Raw genomic sequence first — 15,206 nt, 5'->3', positions numbered from 1 at the left:
GGGATCGGTACCTTACTACCTTCCACTACAACACATTCTCACTCCTGACTCGTCACATATTGACGCATGGTTAAAGGACCCTTGGCGTCGAAACTTGAAGCTTTGGGGGTACCCTTCTCGTCAATATGTGCCGAGTTGACTGGTCCAATTAGATCACGGCACCGCGAAAAGGGGCGCAGCGGTGCTGGGTCAAAAATGTGAGGAGCTGGCGGATCCAACTGAATCACACCTCAACCCAACCACCAGCTAGCAGGACGCAGAGCAGTACCGAGGGCGGCGCTCGACCCACAGCGGTCTCGGAACCTGACCCGCAGCAGGTCGATCCGTCGTCTTTTGATGCGCTGGCTGAATCGCGGTTCCCAACCACCAGGTCTTCTAATGGGACACGGAGCGCGCCGTTATACCGGGTACCGGAGGTGGCAGCTGACGCTTGACAGTTCCGGACGCCCACACCCTTGATTTATTGGGCCTCGATTCGAAACCCCCCTATGAGTGATCTCATGATGTGCTGGCAGCCGTCAGCTGTCGCGGAGCTTTTTTCTCTCCCTCACTGTCAGAGACTTCTGTAAAGCTAGAGCGTGATCACACAGTCCGACTAGTTGAGCACACATTGGATATGCTAGCGGGTGCAGCAGTTTTAACCAACATGGGCTTCTGGCAGGTGCCACTAACTGAGGAGTCTTCCAAATACACCACTTTCATTACACCCTTTGGGGACTACCATTTTATTTGGTTGCCATTTGGCATTGCATCAGAACATTTTCAGAAAACGATGGTGACTGAGGTGACCAGCAGCTTGGAAGGCATGCTGTGTCACATCGACGACATTCTGGTGTGGGGAAAGACCCAAGAAAAGCATGATGTGCAGCTGCAGGTACTGCTGGAGAAAGCACAGAAGGCGGGCATCACACTAAACATCAATAAATGTGAGTTCACATTCCACAGAGTCAAAAGTTTGGGTCATCTGATCACAACAGCAGGGGTACAGCCAGACCCAGAAAAGACCAGCACAGATCAAGAGATGAACGCACCAATTAATGTCACTGAATTAAGACGTTTCCTGGGTATGATGAACGAGTTGGGGCGGTTCTTTCCAAGTCTGGCAGAGAATGTGACAGGAGTCAAAACAAGATAACCCAAGAGCAGGAAGAACGACGAAGTCCAGGAGTCTAGTTCAGGGTTTTAATCCAAACAGAGGAACGTGTACAATAGCCAACAAACTAGGTCGCTGAGACACTGAACTAGAGAAGAACACATCTTTAAATATACATGAGCTCAATTAGAACACGAGAAGCACCTGTGTTACCACAGGAGGAGAAGGTGTCCATGACAGAGAAAGACATCTGGATCATCGGGATCTGCTGTCAAAGAAGAATCACTGGTACTGGAAGCCAGAGCAGCAGACAGCTTTTGAGTAACTGAAAAAGAGCTTTCATCCACACCAGCGCTCTCATTGCATAGTCCACAGTGAACTGAAAATATCAGCCTGATGCATCTTCTTTTGAGCTGAGAGCAGTTCTGCTCCAGGAAAGCAATGCTGTGTGGGCACCTCTGGCATTGCCTTCAGACTGATGACACCAGAGAAAGAGGGTCTGACCGCAACATGAGTGTTTGAAAGGTTCAGCTGCTTTATTGTCATTGGCAGATCATTTGAGTTGGAAACGGATCACAAACCTTTGGTGAGTATGCTAGGAGAAAAAGCTCTGGATCCTTCCAACAGGATTCAAAGATTGAGGCTCATGCACTTAGGGCTGTGGATCATTGTTTAGGTGGCGATCCGATTCGATTCACGATTCTTACTTTTCAATATCATGTTTGTTTTTATGTGTATGTCTTTTTTCCTGGTTGTATGAAAATTGAAATGATTTGTATTAAATCACCATCATTTATACCTTTATTTAGAACAGGAGATCAGAGTCAACAAAACTGATAAAAGCACAAAGATTTTAAATAGAAAGAAATGGTGCTTGAGATTTTGAATTTTTTTTATTATTTTTATTTTATTTTGTTGTCTACCTTCCAGTTAAGTTCAGAAGAAATATAAACAACATAAAAATCATAAAAATATTTTTGTTTTTGATCATTTAACTACAAAACCTGAACATGTTCTTCATTTTTTCCATCCTCAAAGTTCTTCAACGTTATACGTCCTAAGCATTACATATTGGTGCAGACCCCATATATAGAAAAAATTATTTTTTTCTGCGGCAGACGCAGAGCAGAATATCAGCGCAAGGTTGCGTTTTTTTTGGTTCAGAATCTGCATAAGTTACAGCAATTGCGTCAACTCATGAAGAGTTACCATAACCAAAAGAATATAAACACTGGAGCTAAAGCTCCGGTGTTAAAGCTAATTCATTTTTTCAGAACTTATGTCAGTGAGTGGAACTTCAGTCTCAGATTTTGAACAAAAAAAAAGCTATTGCTAGTCTTACTTTGAAAACCGCAAGCTTCCTCAACACAAAGACGTGTTTACTTCCGGTGACGGTGCGCTGCTCTTTTTTTTAAATTCATAAACCTAAAATCCAACATTATACTGGATTTCAGAGCAAAAATACAATGCCTTAAGATTTTTTTTTTTACTACACTCTACTATATTTATGAAGATCGCAAATCAGCGATCTTGGACGTCGCAAATATTCATGCTCAAATTTCCGGGAGCAGATCACGAGTATCCAAGCACCCAGATGCTTGTTACAGCCCTACATGCACTACAACTACACAGTCACACATGTCCCTGGCAAAAACATATGGACAGCAGACACCTTGACCCTTGCTCCCTGTCAGGAATAAAAATGTAAGACTCTCTTCAAGATGAATAAAAACACGAACCAGTCCAGTTCAACTTCAAAACAATCTTTTGCAAAAGGGAGGCGGTGGAGAAGAGAGAACAGGTTAACAGCCTGTCTTCGTCCAACCGCCCACCGCCCCACAATGTACAATAGGCTTTTATTAACTTTGCATAGAAAACAGGAACAACACCATATTTGGAGATGGAAAGTTACTGAGCAGAGGAAAAAGGCCTTGATTTTGAGCACAAGTTCTGACCGTCAATGTTTATCTCAGGAGTTGTCCTTCAGCGGAGACATGCAGGACGGAGGGAATAAGGAGCTGAAGCTTAAAAAGCGGTTAGAACTAGTTTGAGCAGACTTTTGCACATTATTGTGGCTAGACTCACTGCACCCCCACAAAAATATTTTCTAACACTCCCCTCAGAGCTTCAGGAGCACCCACAGGTGGTAGTCTGCTAGAGGAAACCATCATCTATGTGGACTCTGTAATCATCATTCCATCTGTTAGTGTAGACTATCTGAGCAATCTCCAAAACCATCTGAAAGCGGACAGTGCATGTGCTGCATTGATGGAGTACTGTACTGCAGAAATGGGTGACCAGACAAAAACAGACTGCAGGGGATGCTGAAACAGTACTGGGTGGACAGAGCAGTACTTACCGTACACAATGGACTGCAGCTGTGGGGCAAGAGGCTGGTCATCCTATCCACCTTGAGGAACGCTGTGTTCGAAAAATTGCACGAATGACACATGGGTGTGACAAAATGCAGAGAAAGGGCCAAACAAACAGTATGGTGGCTGGGACTAAGTAACCAATTAAATGACTTGGTGCTAAAATGCAGAACCTGCATCCTGTAGAGAACTAATGTCAAGAAGCCATTGATGCTGAGTCAGATGCCCGCCAGGCCTTGGCAAAGACTTGGAGCCAACCTGCACAATGGAAGGCAAGGATTATCTGCTCGTAGTGGACTATTTCTCACATTTTATGGAAATTGTACAGCTCTCACACACACGATCCATAGATGTGGTGGTGCACGTGAAGTCAATTTTTAGCCTGTCACGGCATTCCAGAGGTCCTCGTGACAGACAACCGGCCACACTCTCAGGAAGTCATTTTCAGACTTTGACAGCATGTTATGATTTTATGGCTTTGAGCATGTCACAAGCAGCCCCATGTTTCTATAAACCAGTGGGGAAGCTGAACGAGCTGTACAGACTGTTAAGAGACTGGTAAAGTCAGCTGACCCCTACCATGCTTTGCTAGCATACTTCACAGAATAGCTACAGTCCAGCTGAGCTGTTAATGGGGTGTCAAATTTTCACTTATGTTCCTGCCCGTCCATCCCTGTTGGATCCAACTCTGCCTGACTACCATGCGTTGGAGGACAAAGAAAGGTAGAGGAGGCAGAACAACTTTAATAAAAGACAAAAATCAAGAAACCCGGAACTACTGGTTCCGGGAGAAGAGGTTTGGGTCACAGACGCTGTAAGAGAATATTTTTGATTAAATTCTAACTCCATTTTATTCTTTTATGTAACCTTTGAATGAACCTTGTGTGCACATTAACACATGCCTCTGAATGTATTCTCAGATATTTAAAACAGTCTGCAGCTTGTTAGAATTCCATCTCAGAAAGTGTTTGATGTAAGACAGATTTGAATTGCCCTCCTTACCCGGGGGGTGTAAAGGCATAGATAACACGTTGACCCCAAGACAAATGCAGGAAGCAGAGGCCTCTGAGTTAAAGGTCGACTAATATGGGCATGACATGTGACATGTAGCATTGCTTTGAAGATGGTTTGAGCAGCCCTATAAAGGCTCTTGCATCTTGTCATATCGTCGTAACCCTCTATGAATGAGCTTCCCTATACGCTCGCGTGCACCGTGTGTATTTTTCTGACTTGTTATTAAACACTTGTGTTAATCCTAAAGTGTGTCTGCTCTTCCATCGGATTCAACACTTTTCCACCACAATGCAAAAGCCCAAACTATAGTGATATCTGCACACAAGACTCCTCGGAACACACTGAGAAGAAACCGAGACTACATGATGTCACTGCAGAACAACAGTGAGAGTAATCGCTGATGATCCTGTGGGAAAAGATTCACCTCTTCTGGCACCAACTGACCAGACACCACTCTGTAGAGAAATCCCTACAGAAACTGTTTGAACTCGGTCGGGGACAGTGGCCAAAAAACCAGAAAGATGTCTATGGAGAGAAATAAGTATCATCCTGATTTGTGTGTACGTAATTCTTGATTTGTGCGTAATTTAGGATTTATGCATGCGTAATCCTAATTACAAAGGCTTGAAAGAAATTACACATGCAAATCTTTAAAAATTATACACAAATCACTTGTTATGCACACACAAAACCTCAGTTATGCACAAATTTGTTGTGAGAGTCTTTTACGTCTCAGAGATTCATCCATGAGTGGTGGTTGTGAAATTTGACATTTTCCCACTTTCTTAATCAGATATACCTGAAAATTAATATAAAAAAGTCTAAACAAGCGTTTTTGAAACACTTCTTTTAAAGGGGTTCTGAACCGCTCTTAGTCTGGCTCGTCACCCAGGACCGTCCGCCATGGAAGACCCCAGCAGGGGCAGAAGCTTCAGGCAGCACAGTTCCTGAGATCACTCAAGCACGCAAACCCCTTCACCACGTTAAGGTGGCAGTTCAAGAAGGGGATTTTTCTTTGGTCGCTGATCTGATTCATATCACCAATTCATATCAATTCCCAAGACCAAAAAAAAGATTCATAGTAAAACAAACAAACAAGTAAACAAGAATTAATGGAAAATCCATTCATGTTTCATAAAGTTCAGCCCACTGTTGTTTTTTCACATCAAAATAATATGACCTACTCATATAACTATTTTTAAGACTTTGATCCCTTGTGTGCACTTTCTTTAGTTGTTTAATCTTTAATTATTCATACTTTTCACTTTAACCCTCCCGCTATCCTACGTGTGTTGACACTGAGAGTGGGGTCATCTAGACTCCACAAGACAGTGCGCTGTGCTTTTTTTTAAACAATAGTTTTTGAGTTTCACTGATGTGGGTGGCAAACATAAAATCCTGTCCATCTTCATCAACATTTGTCATGGGAAGAATCACACATCAATATAAGGCTGGAGTCATCTGGACCCCAAAGATAGCAGAAGGGCTAGAGATGCTTCAAACCTAATATCGTTATTATTATTATCCTACAGAATTCCTGCCAACTATATATATTTTTTTTAATTTCTCAACACAATACACACAATGTTTTTTTCCCAGCAGACATCCCAGTACTTGTTAATGGTCCGACTTGAACACATTACTTTGAAAAAATCATGGGGATTTCATGTGCACTTTTTATAGAAAAAAATTGTGCCATTTATCTTGATGACAACATCAAGATAAATGGCACATTTTTTTATTTATTTTTTTTTCCTTTATTTTTACCAGGAAATCTCATTGAGATTACAGTAGATCTCTTTTTTTCAAGGGAGACCTGGGTAAAAATGCAACTAAAGCTTTTTCACAATGATTTCACATCTGTCTTAATTAACCTACTCATATAACTATTTTTCCCATAAGTTGTGTCAAGAAGAAATGGGATATACTTGTATAGTGCTTTCTACCCTCCTCAGAGGGCCCAAAGCGCTTCACAGTCAGAGACCCATTCACCCATTCATACACTGGTGGTGGCTCCGCTGCCAAACACTGGCACCAATCTCCCACCAGAGGCAAATCGGGGTTCAGTGTCTTGCCCAAGGACACTTTGACACATGGGCGGGCAAGGCGGGAATCAAACCTGCTCACTTCGGATCAGGAGTCGACCGCCCTACCACTGCACCATGGCTGCCCGCCTGGATCAAAGACTTTAACGTCTTTGATCACTTGTGTGCACTGTCTTTTGTTGCCTAATCTTTACAGTTTATACTTTTCACTCTAATGAGTCTAGCCTAATATCTTATTATTATTATTATCCTACAGAATTGTTGCTAACTATATTTATATATTTTTTTAATTTCCCAACACAATACACACAACAATGTTTTTTTCAGCACACATTCCAGTACTTGTTGATGGTCCAACTTGAACACATTTTTTTTTTTTAATCATTGGGATTTCATCTGCACTTCCATCCATCCATCTTCTTGACCGCTTTGTCCCTTCCGGGGTCGCGGGGCGCCGGAGCCTATCCCGGCTACTGAAGGGCGAAGGCGGGGTACACCCTGGACAGGTCGCCAGTCTGTCGCAGGGCCTCAATCACACACCCATTCACTCTCGCATTCACACCTAGGGGCAATTTAGAGTCACCGATTAACCTATGAAGCATGTTTTTGGACGGTGGGAGGAAGCCGGAGTCCCCGGTGAAAACCCACACATGCACGGGGAGAACATGCAAACTCCACACAGAAAGGTCCCAGCCGGGATTCGAACCGGGGCCTTCTCGCTGTGAGGCAAGAGCGCTAACCACTGTGCCACCGTGCAGCCCTTCATCTGCACTTCTTATAGAAAAAAGGTGCCATTTATCTTGATAAAAACATCAAGATAAATGGCACCTTTTTTTACCTTTATTTTTACCAGGAAATTCCATTCAGATTAGATCTATTTTTGAAGAGAGACCTGGGTAAAAATGCAACTAAAGCTTTTTCATAATGATTTCACACCTGTCTTAGTTAACCTACTCTTATCTATTTTCCCTGAAGTTGTTTGACGAAGACTTTTAACACCTTTGATCCTATGTGTGCATTGTCTTCTGTTGTTTAATCTTTAATAGTTTATACTTTTCACTCTAAACATGCTTCAAACCTAATATCTTATTATTATTATTATCCTACAGAATTGTTGCTAACTATATATATATATATATATATATATATTTTTTTTTTAATTTCCCAACACAATACACACAACAATGTTTTTTTTCAGCACACATCCCAGTACTTGTTGATGGTCCAACTTAAACACACTTTTTTTTAAAATCATTGTGATTTCATGTGCACTTCTTATAGAAAAAAAAATGGTGCCATTTATCTTGATGAAAACATCAAGATAAATGGCACCTTTTTTTACCTTTATTTTTACCAGGAAATCCCATTCAGATAAGATCTATTTTTGAAGAGAGACCTGGGTAAAAATGCAACTAAAGCTTTTTCATAATGATTTCACACCTGTCTTAATTAACCTACTCTTATCTATTTTCCCTGAAGTTGTTTGACAAAGACTTTAACACCTTTGATCCTATGTGTGCATTGTCTTCTGTTGTTTAATCTTTAATAGTTTATACTTTTCACTCTAAACATGCTTCAAACCTAATATCTTATTATTGTTATAATCTTACAGAATTGCTGCTAACTATATATATATATTATTTTTTATTTGTTTTTTTTTTTTTTAATGGGGATTTCATGTGCACTTTTCATAGAAAAAAATAGTGCCATCTTTCTTGATGTTGTTGAAATATTCATTTCTTGCAATGGATATTTTTTCATCATTGGCTTTAATAAAGACTTCCTCGTTGTTGATATATGTGATGTAATGGGCACTCTGACAGCCAAGTCTTTGGTGACAAATCACAGTGGCCAAGCGGTATTTTTGTGTCACATTATTGACAGGAATTTCAATAGAAGCAGCTGGGGTCACATATCTTCTTTTTTGATCCGCATGAGCATGCCTGGGCAGATAGAGAGCTATTAAATCAGTGTTTCCGAAGGTTATTTGTCTTTTTACCTTTGCTAAGCAGTTATTGCATTGTTTATGTCCACAAACACTTTTAATCGCTTCAGCAAAAAGTGAAGTAAGGGAGACCCTTTGAGCTGAAGGTTGTGCTATGAAGAACAAATTGTCTTGGTTGAAAACCTTTTTTTCTTTTGCCTTGCATATGCCACATATGTCTTTGCACTTTATCTGTAGATATGTTTTTATTCCACAAACATTTAGCCATTCAAGAAGTGGTTCTGCAAAGTCAGCTGCATCGTTCTGTTTCTTTAGTCTTAGTTCTGACCTGAATTGACTTAACTCTTTTAAAACTGCCAGTATACTCATGCTATTAAAGCGCATGCCTGGGTTGTGAAGCGCTGTCAGGAACATTTTGGCGCTTAAAGGTATTTCAGAGTAACTCTCCATGTCTTCTCTGGACATTGTGAAAAGTTTCTTTTTAATTATGTTAATGTTTAATGTAGCTTGGAATGTGGAATTCAGCCAACAGTTCTGAAAACAGTTGCTAAACTTACAAACTGTTGAAATTGAAATAATGCTATGTTGGCCCTGCGTTTCATTTGTGGTCACATCTGTTGAGCTACCTGAAAACATCTCATTTTGACTTTGAATTAAATTTGTCATCACCATAGATGCTCGAGTAGAAAATCCTTCATGATTTTTTGTAAGCATTCTCCTTAAATTTAGAAAGGGTGCTTTCACTTTTCTGAAGATTGCAGAGAAAAAGTCCTTGCAAAAAGTTCTTGTTCCGAAGCAAGCCATCTTTAAATTATTTGAAACGGGATGTGATTCTTTAAACTTGAAAAAGATGTGAGTGTAGAAGGTAAGTAAAAGAAAAAATATTTTGTGTATGTATGACATCATCATGTCACCATGATGACATAGTGTCTGCATATGACATCATCGTGATGTCATTACTATGTTGTTATGTCATCATGATGACAACATTCTGCAAAACATGACATCTTTATTACATCACTGTGATGTCATCATGATGACATCACAGTGATGTCATCACGATGACATCATGCTGTGGCCGCTGCATGGATTTGCCCCTCCCCTCGATTTTATTTTGCACCTTAGACATTTAGGGCCCTTGGTTCGGGGGTGCTTGGACATCACTGCCAGTAAACAGTGCCCTTCCCGTCAATTTTAACCGCACCAGAGACATGTAGGGCCGCTGGTGGGCATGATCGCCACCTAGAGGCCAAACTGAAAGTGCCCTCCAGGAGAAGCAGTACTGTTTACAATGATCTGAACATTTTGTTAGAACTTCTCCTTTAAAATAATCCATGTAACACTACATGATATAAAAAATGTCATTATTTCAGTAATACATTTTACAGTATGTGAACTTAATATAAATATATTCAGAACATTCATTCATTCATTCATCTTCTTGTCCACTTTTTCCCTTTCGGGGTCGCGGGGGTGCCAGAGCCTATCCCGGCTACTGATGGGCGAAGGCGTGGTTCACCTGGACAGGTCGCCAGTCTGTCGCAGATATTCAAAACATATAGTAGATTATCAAAGTATTTCTAAACAAATGTGTATAAATGTGTAAACTTAAAATTGAATTGAATTGAATAATCGAAAGAATCAGAAAAAAAAGAAATCAGAATCAAATCGATTTAGGCTCTTGTGAATTGAATGAAATAATTTCTGGAAATTATACCCAATACCCAGCCCTAGTGGACACCCTCCTCTTAGCTAGCCCTCTCTACCTCTAACTAAACCATCTGAAACTGTCTCCAGCTTTCACTGACCCCAACTCTTCATCAAACACCCACATTTTTAATGGAGCCTGAAGATTTTATATAGCTGTCAAACTCACAGCAAAATTCTGAACAACAGTGGCTCAGGTGGTAGAGTTGGTCGGCCAATGACCAAAGATAGCCAGCTGTCGTTGTGTCCTTGGGCAAGGCACATAACCCTCCCTGCCTCTAGTATGGCTCCACTGGTGTGTGAATGGGTATGAATGTCCCCTTGATGGTCAGAAGGAGCGTAGGCGCTTACTGGCAGCCACGCCTCTGTCAGACTCCCCCAGGGAAGCTGTGGCTACATCAGTAGTTTGCCATCACCAAGTATGAATGAGGTGTGAATGAATAATGGATATACATTGCAGGCACTTTGAGCGCCTGAAAAAACGCAGAAAAATCAAATCCATTATTGTTATTATTATTATTAAACAGCGTAGAGTATACATGTATAGCACTTTTCAGTGGTCTATTCTGCTGTAGACAACGTGTTTGATGGAAAGTAGAGGTGTTTCACCTGCCGTGGCCCTGTATTTGCAGTCCCCAATCACTGACTTCAGTTGGGATGTTACCAGTTGTTTCTTGTGTTGGCTTCCTCAGTGGACTCATGTTCACTTTCTCCGTCTGGCTCCTGCTCGCTGTCTGTTGATCACTTCTCCCCTTTCTCTGCCCTATCAAGGTCATCTGCAAACAAAGTTCATCAAATTTCATAATAGGTGTGAACTAAAACATAAACTAAACATAAAAGAAAACTGGCCCTCGTAGAACAATTAGCATTCAAGCGCTATTTATTGAGAAATTTTCTGAATTTTATGATGAAATATAATAGTTGATACTCAAGGCTAAATTGTATTAACATTCTCTGGAAATCTGGACTTGTCTTAAAGCGGCCATAATGTGATTTTCTTAAGTCTTTCAGAGTAAACTACAGTATATCCATATATATCACATATGTTAAAGTCAAGGCCCGGGGGCCAGATCCGGCCCTCCAGATCATTTTATTTTATTGTTATTAGTTGCCCAATGTTATCTTTTGCTCATTTCTAAATTGTATAATTTTAGCAAAATACATTTTCATAAAGAGTAAAATATTGAAAGTTATTTAACATTTAAGTTGACTTATTCTGGAAAAATATTGCTGCTTTTTTATTATTCATAATTATTTTAAAAATAGACATTCTGCTAACTTTTTTGACCATTTTTGCATTTACTAAGATTTTTTAGGCTATTTTGGAGTTTAGCTAATATTTCAGCTACATGCTAGCTGTTTTGGCTAATTTAAGCTTTTTTCAGTTTGTTAGGATATTTTGAAATTTTGTGGAGGATGCTGAAGACAGGCTTAGATGGAGGAAACTGATTCCCTGAAGGGAAAGCCGAAAGGAAAAGAAGAAGAAGAAGAAGAAGAGGATATTTTGAAATTTTGTTATTTTTTCAGCTACATGCCAGCTGTTTTGGCTGACCTAAGTTTTTTTTTCTATTATATAGGATAATTTGGGAATTGGCTAATATTTTAGCTGGCTATCAGCTTCAGTGTTTTTAGCTATCAATTTCAGCACCTTCAACCATCAGCATTAGCATCTTCAGCGGCCAAATTCAGCTTACAGCATTCACACTAGCATTATCGCAGGTAATGCTATATATCTAGTTCATAATTATGTTAAAAAATTAAAGGTTTTAAAGTTTTAGAAATATAGTTTTAGAGTGTTCAATAAATGTTTATAATGTTCGGCCCGTGACCTAAGGTGTGTTTTGGATTTTGGCCCCTTTGTGATTGAGTTTGATATATATGATCATGTATTACCTTTGGCACACTAAAAAACAAATGGTTTTAAGAAATATTCTTTATTTCCATTAGTTTTTTCCTACCCGGAAGTAAAACCACAAGTTTATTAAATCTGATAGCACGGTGCTAGAGCAGGGGTCTGCAACCTTTAACCGTAAAAGAGCCATTTAGACTTGTTTTCTACTGATCAAAACCTAGAAGGGGCCGCATAGATTTGTTTAAGCCTTTAAAATTTGGATTTGCATTCATTACCTTCTTTTTTTTAATAAAATATGAATTATTTTTGTGCACAAGCAAAAGCAGAAATATAAAAACAAACTAGTATCTCTCAAAATGTGATTTTTTTTCTTTTTCCGCTTTACCTTTTAACTTAGTAGAAATTAGCCAAATTAGCCTAAAAGCAAGCTGGTTGCTTAATCAATAGCTAAACTCCTTAATAGCTTAAAATTCCTCAGTAAACTAAATTAGTCAAAAAAGTTAGCCTGTTGCTAAAATATTAGTTAAACTCTATTTTTTTATATTACTCTAAAAGATGAAAACATAACTCATGAATATATTTAAAGACTTGTTCCTAATTAACTTAAAATTTTGAAATTTGAAGACTTTATCATTCATTTTCTGTGGTGCATATTTTAATCAATATTTCAAAAACGATAAAGTTAATGAATACCAAAAATACAAGCAGTAATGTCCTGAACGAGCTGAACATTTTGATACCATGATTGCTGAAAGACTAATTGGGTTTTCAAGTGCCTGAAAATGGACGGAAAGGAGCAGGAGAATCGCTATAATCTGAATGCTTACTAAGCAATCACACAATAAAGAAAAACAGGATGACTTTAGTGTGAATGCTTTAAGTATATATATATATATATATATATATATATATATATATATATATATATATATATATATATATATACATATATACTGAATCTTGAATTCCAAGGTTCTCGTCAAAAAATGTTTTATTCTCATAGCTTATTTCAAAGCCATAATTGTATCATCACTGTTAAATAAGAATATAGGCCCCACATTATTATATAAGAGTATATTGTCCTTTATTAAATTATTTTTTTAATGAGAGTTATGAGAGTCTTTTTCTTCTTCTAATAATTTCCAGCAGACTGTACACTGATGTGTGTAATGCTTCCCCCACAGGTTTTCAGTCAAAGTTAACTAAATCTTAAACTATAAACCAGTTTGACGGAGAAAATGAAGAAGTGCTTTTCTAATCAACAAATCAGTAATAACTAGGCAAAACAGATTGAAACGAAAAGGGGAAATGTTTAAATCACTGAGTCTTAAAAATATCTCCTTTCCACCCTATCCTTGCTGCAATTAAAAATGACAAGAGTATTGGATTCTCGCTCACCACACTCACAAAGACCACTTCCATGCTTGTTAATTGTAAATAAGCAATCAGCCAGACCACATGTCCCAGCCTTACTCGGCTGATCACTACCTCCGTTAAGAGAGTGGGTCAGTCCAGTCTGATGAAACATCAAATCACCCTTAAATAATTCGTCACTTCCGGTGAACAGGAACAGCAGCATCACTTGACATGGAATGCAACCAATCCACAACGACTTTAAGGAGATGACGTTCACATTTCAACCAATCAGCGCAGGTCAGTTTGGCTCCGCCCTCCCACTATGCGGAACAGTTCTGATACCTACACAACGGCAGGTTGACTGACCGTGGAGCCGGACTGTCATTCCGTCATTTCTGTGAAAGAAAACGGTTCTGGGATTTCTTCAGGGAACTGCTGTCGTACTTTGGCCAACATGTCGTCGGATATAACTAAAGGTGTGGAGCATCTCTCAGTGGGTAAGAAAGAAACCAGGTTAGCCTAAGCTAACCGGTCGGTTAGCTTCCTCCTCCGGACATGTGTCTTCTACTGATTGCGTCAGTTATGCTTGCAGTGATCCCCGCTGGTTCCTCATTCTGTCTTTCTCTGAGTATGGGTTCGTTTATGAGATAAATCGGGTATTTGATCGTCCAGCTCACGAATAAATAAATGGGTTTAGAGAATATCAATACTTTGCTGTGACAGCTGTGAAGCTAATGCAGTGCAGTCAAAGCATCTCGAGGGGTGACCAAACATCCGCTCGTTTTGAAATGTTCACGCTGTTCAACCCTAAGTTTCTCGACATGTGGAAGCTCTTTTCTGTAAATACTGTTCAAATCTGTTCACCGACGGGGTGGTTTTGTCCAGTGTACACAAAGAAAAACTTTTAGTATTTGATCCTTTATTACCTTATAGCTTCTTTTTCTTCATTTTGTTGAACTTGAGGCTGGGTCAAAACAGCAGACAGCCTTCAATTTCAGTTTGACTCATGAATTGAATAACATATTCAAATTCAAACCAAGAGCGCACAGACTGTGCTAAAAGTTTTTATTTTTACAGACGAGGATTTTTTTTAAATCCAGGTCTAAGTCTCAAGCCCATTCAGGTTTACATTCAGATATTAGTCAAAAACAATATTGTTCATAAAATTGACTGTATTAGTTTTATACATAACATTTTAAGTGTCACCCAGTTTAAAACAGTGATTATCTGAAAGTTAAGTACATAGATATATCTGTTATCAACCCAGGACCTCATTCTTTGGTGCTCACAAGCACCAGGACAATAGTACTAGTGAATTGTGATTAAATTGCATATCTGAGTATTTTTAAACAGAAAAATGCTGTTAGAAAAAGCACATTATGTACACTCTCTGCTCTGCTCAATTCTGATGCATTCACTTGCAGACAAATAGATCCATGAACGTCTTTGTTTTCATCATCTGAGCTGGAATGTGGATCAAAGCTGTACGACTGGATAGAAATGATATTGATCGCTATTTTTATTGCACTGATAATATTAGAATGGGCGTGTGAGTAACTGTAAGCTAGCAGTAGAGTGCGCAAACAGATAGGTGACAGATAGGGGAGGTTGGGTTGCTCCACGCCAGCAGTCCCGCCCACAACTCAGAGGTGAATTTCTGATGAACTCCTGAATTTCATCTGGATACCTTATGGCAGACCCACCACCAAACCTGTCATGTTGAACCACGTTGCAGGCAGCATAACATTCTCCTTGTCTTCTCCAGACTTTCACGTCTATCACAGGTGCTCAGGGTGAACCTGCTCTAGTCTGTGAAAAGTAC

The 15,206-nt window shown here is 39.5% G+C and overlaps 1 protein-coding gene and 1 long non-coding RNA gene across 4 annotated transcripts in view; one reads left to right on the top strand and one right to left on the bottom strand.

The window, feature by feature from the left end:
* Positions 1 to 865: 865 nt before the first annotated feature.
* On the bottom strand, positions 866 to 13,579 carry LOC112144159. 3 transcript variants are annotated; one of them, XR_004948780.1, is made up of 4 exons: positions 13,427 to 13,569; positions 10,786 to 10,952; positions 1,032 to 3,514; positions 866 to 880 (listed from the first exon to the last, which is right to left on the bottom strand). It is a non-coding gene; the product is annotated as an uncharacterized LOC112144159 (long non-coding RNA). The 3 variants fall into 3 exon arrangements; XR_002918854.2 differs by lacking the exon at positions 866 to 880 and having other exon boundaries at positions 2,841 to 3,514; positions 13,427 to 13,579; XR_004948781.1 differs by lacking the exons at positions 866 to 880; positions 1,032 to 3,514 and adding an exon at positions 9,951 to 10,005 and having other exon boundaries at positions 13,427 to 13,579.
* Positions 13,580 to 13,689: 110 nt separating this feature from the next.
* Positions 13,690 to 15,206, top strand: part of nars1 (asparaginyl-tRNA synthetase 1) — an 11,646-nt gene continuing 10,129 nt past the window's right edge. The window contains exon 1 of the mRNA XM_024268501.1: positions 13,690 to 13,881. Coding sequence (XP_024124269.1) covers positions 13,839 to 13,881 — 43 coding nt within the window. The 5' untranslated portion in view covers positions 13,690 to 13,838. The remainder of the gene's footprint in view (positions 13,882 to 15,206) is intronic.

Source organism: Oryzias melastigma, linkage group LG12 (assembly GCF_002922805.2).
Source record: "Oryzias melastigma strain HK-1 linkage group LG12, ASM292280v2, whole genome shotgun sequence".
NCBI classification, from domain to species: Eukaryota; Metazoa; Chordata; class Actinopteri; order Beloniformes; family Adrianichthyidae; genus Oryzias; species Oryzias melastigma.
This window is presented reverse-complemented; position numbering and strand designations above follow the sequence as displayed.